This window comes from Bison bison, unplaced genomic scaffold (assembly GCF_000754665.1).
Source record: "Bison bison bison isolate TAMUID 2011002044 unplaced genomic scaffold, Bison_UMD1.0 scf7180017864165, whole genome shotgun sequence".
NCBI classification, from domain to species: domain Eukaryota; kingdom Metazoa; phylum Chordata; class Mammalia; order Artiodactyla; family Bovidae; genus Bison; species Bison bison.
This window is the reverse complement of record NW_011494737.1, coordinates 480,167-496,998: the sequence shown is the minus strand read 5'-3', so window position 1 is coordinate 496,998 and position 16,832 is coordinate 480,167. Positions and strand designations below refer to the sequence as shown.

General features: G+C 35.1%; 1 protein-coding gene across 7 annotated transcripts in view; it reads left to right on the top strand.

Annotated features, from left to right (window-relative positions):
- The window catches only part of LPHN3 (latrophilin 3), a 952,179-nt gene that overhangs the window by 827,968 nt on the left and 107,379 nt on the right, over positions 1-16,832 (top strand). For all 7 annotated transcript variants that reach the window (XM_010841647.1, XM_010841644.1, XM_010841645.1 and 4 more), the window contains 2 exons: positions 12,184-12,393; positions 16,005-16,225. In XM_010841647.1, the coding sequence (XP_010839949.1) occupies positions 12,184-12,393; positions 16,005-16,225 (431 nt within the window). The remainder of the gene's footprint in view (positions 1-12,183; positions 12,394-16,004; positions 16,226-16,832) is intronic.

Below are 16,832 nucleotides of genomic sequence, written 5' to 3'. Positions count from 1 at the left end.
TGAAGGCTTTGGCATAGTCAATAAAGCAAAAGTAGACGTTTTTCTGGAAATGTCGTGCTTTTTCTATTATCAAATTGATGTTGGCAATTTGATTTCTGGTTCCTCTGCCTTTTCTAACACCAGCTTGAACATCTGGAAGTTTTTGGTTCACATACTGTTGAAACCTTGCTTGGAGAATTTTGAGCATTTCTTTGCTAGCATGTGAGATGAATGCAATTGTGTGGTTGTTTGAACATTCTTTGGTATTGCTTTTCTTTGGGATTGGAATGAAAACTGACCTTTTCCAATACTGTGGCCACTGCTGAGTTTTCCAAATTTGCTGACACATTGAGTGCAGCACTCTAACAGCATCATATTTTAGGATTTGAAATAGCTCAGCCTGAATTCCATCACCTCCACTAGCTTTGTTTGTTGTGATGCTTCCTAAGGCTACTTGACTTCGGAATCCAGGATGTCTGGCTCCAGGTGAGTGATCACACCTGGGTCCTTATGATCTTTTTTGTACAGTTCTTCTGTGTATTCTTGCCTCCTCTTCTTAATATCTTTTGCTTCTCTTAGGTCCATACCATTTCTGTCCTTTTTTATGCCCATCTTTGCATTAAAAGTTTCCTTGGTATCTTTAATTTTCTTTAAGAGGTCTCTAGTCTTCCTGATTTTATTATTTTCCTCTATTTCTTTACATTGATCACTGAGGAAGGCTTTCTTATCTCTCCTTGCTATTCTCTGGAACTCTGTATTCAGACGGGTATATCTTTCCTTTTTACTTTGCCTTTGGCTTCTCTTCTTTTCTCAGTTATTTGTAAGGCTTCCTCAGACCTCCATTTTGACTTTTTGCATTTCTATTTTTGAGGGGGACGTTCTTGATTGACACCTCCTGTACAATGTCACAAATCTCCATCCATACTTCTTCAGGCACTGTATCAGATTAATCCCTTGAATTTGTCACATCCACTGTATAATCATAAAGGATTTGTTTTAGGTCATACCTGAATCGTCTAGTGATTTTATCTACTTTCTTCAATTTAAGTATGAATTTGGCAATAAGAAGTTCATGACCACATCAGCTCCTGGTCCTGTTTTTGCTGACTGAATAGCTTCTCCATCTTCGGCTGCAGAATATAATCAATCTGATTTCAGAATTGAGCATCTGGTGACATCCATGTGTAGAGTTGTCTCTTGTGTTGTTGGAAGAGGGTGTTTGCTATGACCAGTGTGTTCTCTTGGCAAAACTCTTTTAGCCTTTGCGCTGCTTCATTTTGTACTCCAAGGCCAAATTTGCCTATTGCTGCAGGTTTCTCTTGACTTCCTTCTTGTGCATTCCAGTCCTCTCTGATGAAAAGGACATGTTTTTATTTGGCGTTAATTCTAGAAGGTCTTGTATGTCTTCATAGAACCATTCAAGTTCAACTTCTTCGGAATAGTGGTTGGGGCATAGACTTGGATTACTATGATATTGAATGATTTGCCTTGGAAACAAACAGAGATCATTCTGTCGTTTTTGAGATTGCACCCAAGTACTGCGTTTTTGGACTCTTTTGTTGACTATGAGGGCTACTCCATTTCTTCTAAGGGATTCTTGACCTCAGTAGTAGATACAAAGGTCATGTGAATTAATTTCACCCATTCTGGTCCATTTTAATTCACTGATTCCTAAAATGTCGACGTCAACTCTTGCCATCTCCTGTTTGATCACTTCCAATTTACCTTGATTCATGGATCTAACATTCCGGGTTCTTATGTAATATTGTTCTTTATTGCCTTGGACTTTATTTCCACGACCAGTCATATCCATAGCTGGGCACTGTTTTCACTTTGGTTCCATCTCTTCTTTCTTTCTCAAGTTATTTCTCCATTCTTCTCCAGTAACATATTGGGCACCTACCAACCTGGGGAGTTCATCTTTCAGTGTCCTATCTTTTTGCCTTTTCATACTGTCCATGGGGTTCCCAAGGCAAGAATATTGAAGTGATTTGCCATTCTCTTCTCCAGTGGACCACGTTTTATCAGAACTCTCCACCATGATCCATCCATCTTGGGTGGCCCCACATGGCAAGGCTCCTAGTTTCATTGGGCTAGACAAGATTGTGGTCCTTGTGATCAGTTTGGTTAGTTTTCTGTGAATGTACTTTCATTCTGTCTGCCCTCTGATAAATAAGGATAAGAGGCTATGGTAGCTTCCTGATGAGAGAGACTGACTGTGGGGGAAACTGGGTCTTGTTCTGATGGGTGGGGCCATGCTCAGTAAATCTTTAATCCAATTTTCTGTTGATGGACAGGACTATGTTCCCACCTAGTTTTTTGTCCTGAACCCAAACTATGTTAGGGGTAATGAAGGTAATGGTGATCTCTTTCAAAACAACTTGTGCATGCACCTTTTTATTCAGTGCCCCGACCCTATAGCAGGCCACTGTGGACCCTTGCCCCCACCGGAGACTCCTGGACACTCACAAGTTAGTCTGGCTCAGTCTATCGTGGGGACACTGCTCCTTTCTACTGGTGTCCAGGGCACACAAGGTTTGTTTGTGTCCTCCAAGAGTCTGTTTCCCCAGGCCTGTGGAAGTTTTGTGACCAAATCCCACTGGCTTCCTAAGTCAAATTCCCAGGGGATTCTCAGTCCCTTTGCCAGATCTTGAGGTTGGAAAATTTGTTGTAGATCCTAGAACTTTCTTAACAGTGTAAGAGTTTCTTTGGTATAACTGTTCTGCAATTGTGTTATTACTACCTAAAAGTTACAGTTACTACTTAAAAGTTACAGTTAGTATTTAATACTAATTAGTAGTAGTGCTAATATTGTGAAAACCTATAATTATATTTTTAAATGTTTCTTTCTGTCCTCTGATACAGCAAAAATATTTACTGTATATTTAAATTTTTAGGCTATATTATTACACATTTCATAAATGTGAGAATTAAATAAGTTAGTACAACAAAATAATTAAACAGATATGATATATGTTTAATAAAAATAACTATGACATGTTTTTTTCTATGTGTAGTCTTTATCCTTTTTTTGGTAGTGTTAAAACTGAATATACTGTATAGTAAAATTCACTCTAACCTGTAGTTTTCATCTTATGAAACCAGATTACATTAATTCTTAATGTCAATACAATATGATGGCATCAAAATAAATATCTTCTCAACAAAACTTTTCAGCAAAGAATACTTAGGACTTTACTTAATCACTTGCTTAGTAGGTTTTTAGACTTGTGGGTATTAGTTCCCAGCTCTCCAAAAATTCCCGTTCACTTTATATGTACAGGCTTTTTTTGGTAAACCAGCTGTTTTTCAATTTATTCCTTTGCATCTCTGAATTTACCATATAGTCTGTCCATGTCCAAAATATTCATGATTTAGAACCATTTTCAAGCACATCGAATGTCAGCATAAGATAAAACACTATTAGAGATAATGGCTTTAAAGTACTTAAATAGTTGTGAAATTATGAAATAAAGATTGGAATCCAATAAAGTTTTAGTTTTAATATAGAAATCATAAAGTCCTATTTAACATAACTGCTGTTTTCTGGTGAGATATTTTTTGTAAATAAGCTTAAATCCCAAAAATAAGCAATGTTTTTCTCTGTAATTTTTTTTTTTTCCTAACCTACACAGAAGTTCACACAACTCAGGTAGAATAAGATAGAGTATCTTTTATCAGATTCCCTATAGCCGCTTCAGAGCTCATCAAACAGTTTTGGAAAAACATATAAATGTGTCATATTATAATATTTTTCTCCATTGTCATCTGTCATATATATAAAATTTAGAGAAAGACATTTTCCTTGCTTTCCATACTTTGAAAATAGGATTTTATGAAAGTCAGTATTATAGCATCTTGTCTATGGCCAGCCCCAGTAATAGTCATCCTGAAGGCACATGTCTCAAGGAGACTGTCTCCTTCCATTTTCAGAAAGTGAAAAGGCTCATTAAGTACTTCTACACACTTTGAGGAAACTGAAAAGTGACCAAATAATTTCATTATGAATCCTCATTATCACAAATAAGCAAATCACATCCCTTTTTAGAAGCCTTTTCTACAAGGTGTACAGGACATTAAGTGGGTAAGAGCTGTTCATTTTCTTTTGTAAAGAGTTTATAGGCTGAATTACATTTTCCAAAATTTACATTTGCAATGTCTATCGAATATGCAGATTGATAAGCAAAGTCTGTTTTATGTCTGGACAAGATATTAACAGTCTTTTGTGTCTTCTGAAGTTTAATCAAAATCTTTATGGAAATCAAGAAGACAATTGAAACTTCATTTTTCAAATTGAAATATATAAGACGTAGGGGAAACATTATTTTGTTTCTGAGATTAAACACATCATTTTTTTGTCATTAGTAAGATCTGACAGAATCAGCTCTACACAGCTGCTGCTGCTGCTAAGTCACTTCAGTCGTGTCCGACTCTCTGCGACCCCATAGATGGCAGCCCACCAGGCTCCCCTGTCCCTGGGATTCTCCAGGCAAGAACACTGGAGTGGGTTGCCATTTCCTTCTCCAATACATGAAAGTGAAAAGTGAAAGTGAAGTCGCTCAGTCGTATCCGACTCTTAGCGACCCCATGGACCTCAGCCTGCCACTATAAGGAAGCAAAACATTGATTATCAAAATTTCCCCTTTTGTCTACCCATAGGACATTTCATTTGCAACCTCTGAATCTGGAAAAGTACATCAGGAAAAATGCACCTTTACAGGTGTACAGACAAATCAAGGGAACAAAGCATTAATGCATGTTTACTTTTTTGGAATACTCAAGCTTATCCCATCGTTCAGTTCTTTCAAACTGAACCTATCTCTGATCTCTGGAATAGTATCATTGTCTTGGAGAACATTTTCCCAGGGTACCAAATTTTATTGCTAAAACTAGGACATTCCTGAGCAAACCTGGATAGGTAGTCACTCTGCCATTGATGCTGTATCTGCCACATTACTAGTTGAATAATCTTGGGTAAATTACTTCTCTGTGCGCCAGTTTCTTCATCTGTAAATTGGAAGTAATAATAGTATAATGTCATATTGTTTTATAGGACTAAGTGACTACCCTAATAAAATAAATTAGCACTTGTAGAAGAATCTGGTATTTTGAAAGTTGTGTGTCAGCTATCATCATCATTATTGTTATCACCATCATCATCACTGTCAGAAATGTTAAAGATGAAATTTTCTCTCTACCTCACTTCATTTCTTACCCTCACCCCAGTTCTCTAAAATCTTTTTCTTATTTACTGCTTGATTACATCATTTACTTAAAAATATTCTAATTGGCCAGTAACTATTTTTTTTTTAATCAACTGTACTTTTTAAAAACCTATATCCCCATGTAATTCTCAGCTACTGTATGATACTTAGCTTCCACATTTCCTACTATTTTTTTTTCTGTTTCCTTCATTAATGTAGTGGTGAATCTGGCTCACCAAATGTGATGAAATTTAAAAAATAATAATTCAAATCAAGTAAATCTTACATAACTTAGGCATACAATGCTGTGCTTCTAAAACCAAAGAGATATTCTGAGTAAGTTCTGTTGAACTCTGAAGACAGTGGATATGTATGTTTTTGTGTGCTCTTACTTGCCAGTGTTTCTCTCAGCAATTAAAGTCTGAAAATATTTGATTGATTTTTTTTCAATTTGATATAAATTTGGAAATTACTGCTGAGTTATTTTGGTTAATTTACTGTAAAAATCATAAGAGGTGCAGCCTAATCATTCTTTTTATTGTTACTCAACTTTGACCTTCACCCTATTCCACAAAGAAAATCCTTATTTCCTCAAACCATTGAGCCCTTTATTTTGCCAAGTATTTGTAGGGTGACCTTTGTGTTTGATGATCTGTTAGAGCAATGCAAGAAACTATTTCACAGAGTTCTTACCACATTTATCAGAAAATAGGACTTTCATAACAACACTGGCTTCAGTAAAATTCTTGAGTCAGAACAATGCCTTATGCTGATGTGATACATTAATAACAAATCTAGTGCTGCTACATTGGCAAAGAATAAAAAAATGAAACTCATTTTAGCTATAATGCAAGTACTTCAGAACAAGATATGTTTGAGAGGCAATTTAAAAACCATTTTATTATACCTTAGTAAATCTGACTCAACATTAAAATAATACATTTTAATACAGAAAGTAAAACAGATTCTTGAAAATTACTGGCCAACAATTAATAATTATTATAGGGAAATTGTTTAAGTAGTGTCTGGAAAATTCAGCTTTCTAAAAATATATAAAAGAGAAAACATCCAGAAGGGTTCAGAATTAATTCATACAGTTTGTGTCCCATCTGGAAACACTCATGAAGTTAAAATGAAAAGCATTTCAAAATCTATTTCTCCATCTTGTTTGCTGACTTACTTTTTGGAAAATAAAGTTGGAAATATCAAAATTTACATAAGGGTCTTAGTTGACTCAGATTGAGTTATTTTTATATCATGAGGCAAAAACCACATTTCCCTATTCCATGAATTTGGGCTTTGTTTCATTAAATATACCTATTGGTTTATTTAAGAGTTTTATATTGACAGAGTGAGTTTCATAAAACATCATTGTTTAAGCCATCTTTTTCCTTTGTTGAAGTACTTATTCCTTTTGTGGTATTTGAATTACTCAGTAACCCAACAGTGATAGCACAAAGCAGATTCATAGAGATGAAGATAAAAGGGAAATCAGAAACTTTCTGAAATATCTGCATTTCATATGTGAATATAAACTTCATAAAAAGCTGGAAAAACAAATGTTATTTTCATAAAAATTTCTTTCTAAAATGGAAGAGTCAGTGAATTTCCTGGAAGTATATTCTGATGAATCATTCTGCTTGTAAGATTTTCTCTCATAGTTCTCCATCATCTTTAAGATGTTAATTGTCTTGAAGTTTTTTCATTCTTTTTATTTTTTGTGAATTTTCCAAATGTTTATAGTAACGAACAGTTTATGGTACAACTCTGGAAAAATAGGTATAGAGGTGAAATTAAGTACTTTTGGGCTTTGTTATTTAAACTTCATAAACACAATTGTATAGTAATGAAGGGCTTCCCAAGTGGTCCTAGTGGTAAAGAACCCTTCTGCCAATGCAGGAGACTTAAGAGATGAAGGTTCAATCCCTGATCTGGGAAGATCCCTTGGAGAAGGGTATGGCAAATGACTCCAGTATTCTTGCCTAGAGAATCCCATGGACTAAGGAGCCTGGCAGGCTATAGTCCATAGGGTCACAAAGAGTTGGACACGACTGAGGCAACTTAGCATACACATATAGCAATAAAGGTTGAATTCAGATTCTAAAGTTAAAATCTGTCTCCTCATATGCTATGGATATATTTTGCTCTTAATTTATAATAACCCAAATATTATTAATGATATAAAGTAAACTTACAATGTTATAAGAAGAAATTAGGTAATTAATTAGTCGGTTGCAATAATGTTTGATATCTTTAGGCAAAATAACATTAACATTTGTTCTTGTTACAGTTATTATTTTTCTGTTCTACCCTGTGTTATTCATATAGACTTTTGACTTTTAAATGAAGTTTGCTGTCAAGCATGAAAAAATTTAAGATTATTTTTAGATTGCTGCTGCTGCTGCTAAGTCGCTTCAGTCATGTCTGACTCAGTGCGACCCCATAGACTGCAGCTCACCAGGCTCCCTCGTCCCTGGGATTCTCCAGGCAAGAACACTGGAGTGGGTTGCCATCTCCTTCTCCAATGCATGAAAGTGAAAAGTGAAAGTGAAGTCGCTCAGTTGTGTCCGACTCTTAGGGACCCCATGGACTGCAGCCTACCAGGCTCCTCCGTCCATGGGATTTTCCAGGCAAGAGGGATGCCATTATCTTCTCCATTTTTAGATTAACCAAGAACAAAGAAACATTGACTTCCTTACTTTCACATATATTATCTTACTTACCACACAATAACCTGAATCCTCTGTTATTTTATCTCTATGTATATGAGGTTTTGATACTGTAAAGGGTAGGTGGTTGTTCAAGATAACAATTGCAAAATTAGAGTGACAAGGTTAAATCCACATCTTTTAACTCTCAGATTTACTCTGTAGTCCTCTTATTTCCATGCAGAGTTTTGCCTTTCTTGTCATAATTGACCCCTTGATATATCCACATATTTTAAGATACTGTGGTTTAACAGCCTCCTCATTCTCCAGCTCTATTTTTTTTTTTAATATCTTGCTCAAGATTTTAGAGCAGATGATTTATGAACCAAAATGGGAGTTTCCTGCTGGTCCAATGGTTAAGACTGTGCTTCTACTGCAGGGGCAGGGATTCAATCCTTGGTCAGGGAAGTAAGATCCCACATTCCTGCATGTCACGTGCCATGCGATGTGGCCAAAAAAAGTCCCAAAGATTGGGCAGCATGATACAACTTTTAGTTAATAATATAAGGCCATTTCAGAAGAGAGGGATAATTAGAATTTAATTTATTCAGTTCATATATTAATTGTGCATCTACTCTAGGATGCAACTTTATAGGACCTGGGGATACATTGGGGATCAGAAGATAAAACAACTTATTCTCTTGGAGTGCAATTTCTAGTAGAGGCCACAGATGATAAACAAATACTAATAAAATATCTAATATAGGTAAATGTTAAGGGGAAAAATAATGCAGGAAAAGTAATAGAGTCAGTTGGTTAAATGAATTTTGCAGTTTTTGATGGGATGATTCAAACGAAGCTCTGTGAGAAGGTGACATTTGAATGAAGTAGTGAATGAAGGTAGTGGATTAAGTCACACAGCTATCTTTTGGAAGAGCATTCCCGACCAAGAGAACATCAAGTACAAAGTTTGTGAAGTTGGAATGTGCTTGACATATTCATGGGCCAGAGGAGGCCAACTGGGGTTGAGTAAACTGAACGAAGGGGAGAATAGAAAATGTTTCCACAGAAGTGCAGACTTCTGGGACCTTGTAGATCTTTGTAAAGACTTTGGTTTTTACTTTTATTGAAATGGGAGACGTTGGATGCTTCCATCAATGAGTCTTATTATCTGACTCGCTGATGGAAGCATCCAATGTCTCTATCTTGTTGACTAGAGAGGAAAGGGCAATACATGAGGGTCAAAGTAGGGAATTCATTTAGGAGGCTGTTAAAAAAAAATCAGGTGGTTCTAACCAGTGTGGTACAATTGAGATGACTGGCAGCTGTCAGATAGAAGACAGGATCTACGAGATTTCTTGATGGATTAAGAGTAATTTTTGCGTGTGTGTGTAAAAGGAATCAATACGATTCTTAAGTTGGCCAGAAAACTTCAAAGAATGAAGTGTTGCTATTTACTGAAATTAGTAAAACAGAGGGAAATGTAGATTTGGGAGTGAGAGTGGAGGGAGAAACAGGATAAGGGACTCAGTTTTGAACATAATGTTTGATACTGATCCTTTTTAAATTCCAATGGAGAGTAAATGGAAGCTAAAGCTATACTGATGTAAGAGGGTCCAGCTCCTAGGACATTTGGTCTAAATGGTGCAGGGTTATAACCATTCAAAAACAAATATTAAGCATTTTTTATGTGGCATATCAAGTACTGAGTGCTAGAATATAATAATAAGATATAAGCTTAAAAAGATCTCAAGTCACATAATGATATGTAGTTCATGTCAAAGGTGATTTGAGTCATATAGTGTTCACAAACATGAAAACTTGGAAATAAGAATACTTGATCTGTTATAGCATTGTTAAAGCTATACTAGGAGTTTTAGTCAATTGACCATCCTCTTGAAGAAGGGTTGGTTTTTATCATGGTTTGGTCTCCTGAAATTTCTGTTATGACAGATATAAAGAACGCTAAACTCATAGATCTTGTTCACATTTAATGCCCGTCATTCTTTCTCTTTCATCTTACTGATAAAATTCAAGTGGTGAGTTGCATTCGATCATAGTATGGTATATATAAGGTTGTTGATGTTTATGTTTTCTGAGCTAGACAGTATTACCTGAAAGATGATTATTAACTAATTGCTAGACTTTTTTGTTCCTCGTTTGAGTGTTTTGTACTTTTTGTACTGTTGTTTTGACATTTGGTATTCTTCTCTTAACAACTCTGCATGAGGTTTTTAAAAGACATGTGAAGGCACTGAGTATAGTATATATACATTTCTAATAATGCAACTACCCAGGAAAGGCAGAAGTTATTTGGTTTCCTTTTTTCTTTTTTTTTAGTTTTATAGGTCTTTAGGATACCTTTGAGAATGTATTATATCTGCCATTATGGAAGACTGCTGTGCTGAACGTTGGTGCTTGATATTCAATTACAGCATCTTTCCTTTAAGTCAAAGAAGAGAGCAAATAGCCCTCTGTTCAAGGAACCAGTAGCACTAACCACTCTCCAACAGTAACAGTAATTTAAGCTGTCAGAGACCAACACTAGTCTGTGTCCCCTGGAGAAAAAAGCAGTTAAAGCAAAATTTCATGTGGTTTTTCTTTCATGATTTGAGCTCCTTCTGAGAAATACATCTAGAGTTATGCAGGAATATATCAAAACTGTTTCACTGACAGTGTCCTAGCAGAGTTCTTTATCAGATAACAACCATGAAGTATCTGGCGGTATGTGAAGTGCTGTGATGCAGGTTGCAGCATGGTGGCTCACTTGTAAGGAGAATTTCCACATTCAGAATAATCTTTATATGAAGTTTGCATAAAACATAAAAGGACAAAGTCTGGATAAAATAAAAAATTTAAAAAAACTGTATATATATATATTTCTAAGGTGAGCTAACAATGTGGGAGACAATGAAATGTAAATAGTAACTCCATCCTAAAACAAAAATCAATGTGTATGATCTCTGCAGTTGAAAAGATGTCAATTAGAAACACATCTCTTTGTTTTCTACTAAAAAATTTGCTATGCACATGTTATTCTTTTTTCTACTTATGCATAGATCCATAAAAATCAATGTACTTGAATTGTATCTTTTAAAATTTTACATAAATGGAATCATACTGTATAGGTACTTTTTGTACTTGCATTTTTTTAAGTCTAATATTAGATTTTTGAGAAGTATTCATGTTTGGGAGTGTATCTCTAGAACACTAATTTTCTATTCCTCTTTTGAATATCATTTCCTAAGTATCAACCAATATTTATTTATTCCCCTTTTGATGGAAGTTGGGTCTTTATGACTTTTCAAGAAACCTAGAAAGAAAAAAGGAATTGACAGATAATTTCTCAAGTCTGCTCCAACATGTTGGCACATAAATGTGTTGGGTTACTGTAAATTCTAAAGCTTCACAGAGTGGTTTTGGATGGGGGCAAACTATCATAGAGTAGAAACAGAGTTTTGAATCTTAGAACAAAGACACAAATGAGATTGTGGAAAAACCTAGAAACATGTCAGGTATGGAACTCACAGGTCTATAAAAGAGCCACCAAATGCAGTTTCAGTGTGGAAGGTCTCATGAGCATATTTCTTTTTCATAATTCTATTATCTGTTTTGGGCTTCTTATATAGTATAGTGATTTTGAATGCTTATTTTCCATCTGTATGTAACAGGTTCTATTCATGTAAAACCTTACAGGGATCAAAATTCTTGATCTCTTTAAGCCCTTCAGTATGAATATAAATCCAAGGACTATCCTTTTTCTTTTAGATCTTCTACTAAATAAATGGTACACATATGTGACTGTCCTTCAGAATTAACTGGGCATCTTTATAAAATCACATACTTTTATAAACTCAACCTTGGAAATTCTGATAAAGGATTTATAGAACAGATAAATTATAATTTTTATTTAAAAAACAACAATAATTCAGAGAACATTTCAATTAAGATACCACTTCCCCAAATGTATAACAATTTTTAAAGAAAATATTCCCTAGCAAGAGTTGTTTAAAAAAAAGTTGTAAAAAAGCAACATGGTGTAGAAAAATGAAAAGCTTTGCCTTGAAATCTTTGGCTGGAACTAAGTTGTTTTGCTTCAAGTATTTATATGCTGAAAATGAACATATCTAGGAAATGTGTGAACACTACTGACAAACTGATTCACACCTCAGAGTAAAGATAAAATGCCTTACCTGTGGACTAGGAAAAAATAAATAAGTCTTCTTACTCATTGTTTGTGTGGAGGATTTTTAGTACATTTTTAAAATCATGTTTCATGAATCCAGGCCCTTATAAAGCTTTGTAATTGTTATGTATGACTGGAACTTACGTATTTTCCGTCATGTTTCCAGCATAGTGATGCTGTCCATGACCTCCTTCTGGATGTGATCACCTGGGTTGGAATTTTGCTGTCCCTTGTGTGCCTCCTGATTTGCATCTTCACATTTTGCTTTTTCCGTGGGCTCCAGAGTGACCGTAACACCATCCATAAGAACCTCTGCATCAGCCTTTTTGTAGCAGAACTGCTCTTCTTGATTGGGATCAACAGAACAGATCAACCAGTAAGCAACTTATGTTGTTATTAGAAAACAATTTCTCTGCTTGTAGCTTTCCAATTCTCAAAAGATTCTTGTTTGAAAGTGTCCTCTCTTCCAGTTGTCTTAGTTATGAATTTTCATATCTTATTCAGTTTTCCCTTTTTCATGTCAATTGTCATAAAGAAGTAGTGAATATATGGATGTATGAATGTACATTTCTTGAGAAATTCTGTTCATAAATTTGCCTTTCTAAAGAACCGTGTTTCTTTATTAGTCTTTATTTTTTAATCACAGAGCTGAATATTGAGGAGAGTTAAGTCATTTAAGGAATGGAGGAGTATCTTTTCTAACATATATTTGTTGTTCTTTCATAATAAACTTTTTAAATACAATGGAAATTATGTTGAAAATTGCATGTCTAACATGACTTTTTTTAAAATATAAATTTATTTATTTCAATTGGAGGCTAATTACTTTACAATATTGTATTGGTTTTGTCATACATCAACATGAATCTGCCATGGATGTACACATGTTCCCCATCCTGAACTCCCCTCCCACCTCCCTCCCCATACCATCCCTCTGGGTCATCCCAGCAAAAGAGACACAGATGTATAGAACAGTCTTTTGGACTCTGTGGGAGAGGGCGAGGGTGGAATGATTTGGGAGAATGACATTGAAACATGTATAATATCATATGTGAAATGAATTGCCAGTCTAGGTTCAATGCATGATACAGGATGCTAACATGACTTTTCTAATTGACTTATTTTGGAAAATAGTTCAAACTGTATATTGTTTTTATAATTTATATACTCATCCCAAGTTTTGTTTTATACTTTTTATTTTTTCAAGGTCTGTTTACATTTTAAATGCTAATGTCATACTTTATTACTAATGACATTTAGCCATATCAAGAAAGGAAGGGAAGGAGGGAGGAAGGAAGGGAGGAAAAGAAAGAAAAGAGGATAACAAGGAATAGTACCAGCCAACTGTTCTTGATAAAAACCAAACAAAAAATATGATCAATAGATAATATCTAATATATTAAACAAATTTTATGCCCACTTGTAACATTTGTGAGGCCCTTTCTATGTCCTTGAGATTCATGAAAATAGCACATTTGTTCTCATGACTAAAACTACAAATGAAAACTCATTTTTTAGAAGACTTTTAGGCATAATAAATAATTCATTCACTTAATGCTGTTCTCTGGTATGAGTCCATATGTACAGTCTTTACAATGAAAAAGCAGTTGAATTCATGTTTGTGATTACACATTCATGATTAATTAAAGGGTGCAATTACAGTGATTATACTTTTAATTGGTTATCATATACAAATGTGACAATTTTTCTCAGAAATGCATATAGATGAATAAGCAATCAAAGTACACATTTTTTTCTCCAAAAACTACTCTCTGATAACAAAAGTTAATAGTTGAAGCCCTAACTCTAAAAATCAAGAAACTGTGATATTTCCCAAGAAGAAATCATTTCATTCTCTTTTTAACCTGCAATTCAACTGCTCTTTGATTTTTCCTTTCATTTAGAAACCTTCTTATTCTTGCTTCCTGATGATACATATGGTATGATAAACTTCTCCAAATTTTGCAGACTGCACAAAACTAATTTCTGACAGTAGCATGAGGACAATGATTGATATGAAACTTGGATAGGTGCAGCTCAGCCCAACTGTCTTTACTCTTGTTGCTGGATATGTGTCCTCTTCCTGCATCTTATATGGCAGTTAGGCTTTGCTTTCTCTCTCTGTGGGCCTCCCTGGTGGCTTAGACATTAAGGAATCTGCCGGCAATGCTGGGGACATGGACTCAATTCCTGGGTTGGGAAGATCACCTGGAGAATGGAATGACAACCCACTCCAATATTCCTGCCTGGACAATTCCATGGACAGAAGAGCCTGGTAGGCTTCTAAAGTCCATGGGGTTGCAAAGTGTAATACACCACTGAGTGACTTTCACTTCCCTTTTCTCTCTCTAGCTCCTCTGGTGCCTGACTTCCTTATCACCCCTTCATCATCATCTCTCTAACCCAAGGATATAGACCTGCCTTTTGCCTCATTTCTCAAGGATCATACTCATCACTGAATCCATACTAATCAGATCATTTGTATGAATTTGTTGCCTTTTTTTTTATAGGAACCACAGATTTTACTTAGGCCTCATAAAAAATAAAGACTTCCCCTCCAGAAGAATGAGAATTTCAGAAACAGACATAAGAAAATTAATATATGGTCAGCTGAAACTTGTAGTACCTTAGAAAATATGACAGAGTAAGGTCCAGCTGACTTTTTTACCAAGCTTGTGTAGACCAGCATTTAGTAAAATAACACAAAAAATAAGAAAATGAAAGCACTTATGGAACAGTTTATTTTTACCAGATCTACTTTTACATCTTTGCAGTACAAACTTCGCAATTCAGCTTAAATCCTTTCTGAAACAAGGCAAGGAAGAAATAAACAATTAATAATAAGTAATAATCTCATAAACTATTTTAATTATTATATTTTTATTTTGAGCTATTTTTCTCCTTGGTTTTAGTGTTTCTCCTTCATTTACATTGAAGAATTGAAGAATTTAGTATGTTAATAAATATAGGATTATTTATACACGACCAAGAAAAAAATTTGTGAGATCTATTTTAAAACCTTTAGACTAATCTCCAGTATAATTATCAATAGAATCTTCTTAGAACCTTTTCTTACATGTTATACTTTTTTCTTATTATAAAATGCTCTGCTTTCATCCATATATATTATTAATAAATGTAAAATATGGCAAATAGATGAAGAAACAGTGGAAACAGTGACACACTTTATTTTTGGGGGCTCCAAAATCACTGCAGATGGTGACTGCAGCTATGAAATTTAAAGATGCTTGCTCCTTGCAAGAAAGTTATGACCAACCTAGACAGCATATTAAAAAGCAGAGACATTACTTTGCCAACAAAAGTCTGTTTAGTCAAAGCTATGGTTTTTCCATTAGTCATGTATGGATGTGAGAGTTGGACTATAAAGAAGGCTGAGCGCTGAGAACTGTTGCTTTTGAACTGTGGTGTTGAAGAGGACTCTTGAGAGTCTCTTGGGCTTCAGGGAGATCCAGCCAGTCCATCCTAAAGGAAATCAGTCCTGAATATTCATTGGAAAGACTGATGCTGAAGCTGAAACTGAAACTCAATTACTTTGGCCACCTGATGAGAAAAACTGGATCATTTGAAAAGACCCTGATGCTGCGAAAGATTGAACGCAAGAGGAGAAGGGGACGACAGAGGATGAGATGGTTAGATGGCATCACTGACTCAATGGATATGAGTTTGAGTAAACTCTAGCAGTTGGCATTGAACAGGGAGGCCTGGCGTGCTGCAGTCCATGGGGTCGCAAAGAGTTGGACACGACTGAGTGAACTGAACTGAACTGAACTGATGATTTTTAAATATAGGTTATATTTGATTAGGTTTTAATATATGAATTAAGTATATGAATTTTAAGAATCTTGTCTCAATTCTTTTGCAGACCTATTTTATTACTGTAGTCTTGATAAATATTTATTTTAACTTTATGGCAATTGGAACTTCATTTGATAGTTATCTTACTGACTCATGTGTTCCTTTCCCTAGATTGCCTGTGCAGTTTTTGCTGCCCTATTGCATTTCTTCTTCTTGGCTGCCTTCACCTGGATGTTCCTGGAGGGAGTGCAGCTCTATATCATGCTGGTAGAGGTTTTTGAGAGTGAACATTCACGAAGGAAATACTTCTACCTGGTTGGCTATGGGATGCCTGCCCTCATTGTGGCTGTGTCAGCTGCTGTAGACTATAGGAGTTATGGAACTGATAAAGTGTGAGTTTATGTTTTCTTTCCTTTTTTCTCTTCTTTTTAAATCTAGTTGAAATTGAAACTTTGAATTTTCTCAGAAACTAAGATCTTTATATCACCTTACAGCAATAAATGACAGAACTATAGAAGCAAATGAGAATAATTCAATTCATGGGTTGTACTTTTGTTATTACGTAAAAAGAGATAGTATTCCGAGATTCCACATCTACATCACAAACTTGAATAATTGTAAAGGGACAATACTTTTAATATCTTTCAGAGCATTGAGATTTTTGCCAAATCAAGAATTAGCTATGTTAAACATGTGTATTCAGAGAAGACTTTAGTCTCTGACACTGAAACCTGTCTCCTTCCTGACATATCAGTTCTAGTCACTAGAAAGTAACTTATACCATTAATAGAAAGATAGACTTATAGGATCGGGGCAACTTGTGGTTTCCCTTTTTTCCCTGGGTAGCTACTGGGGTCTAGTGATGACCTTTATTTTCAACATACCTTCAAACTGGTGAGACATACCCATAGAGATGTTAAGCATAATTATGGAAAGAAATTCAGTGAAAAATATTCCTGTAATTCACATCATTATAATAACTGGGATCCTGAGAATTAA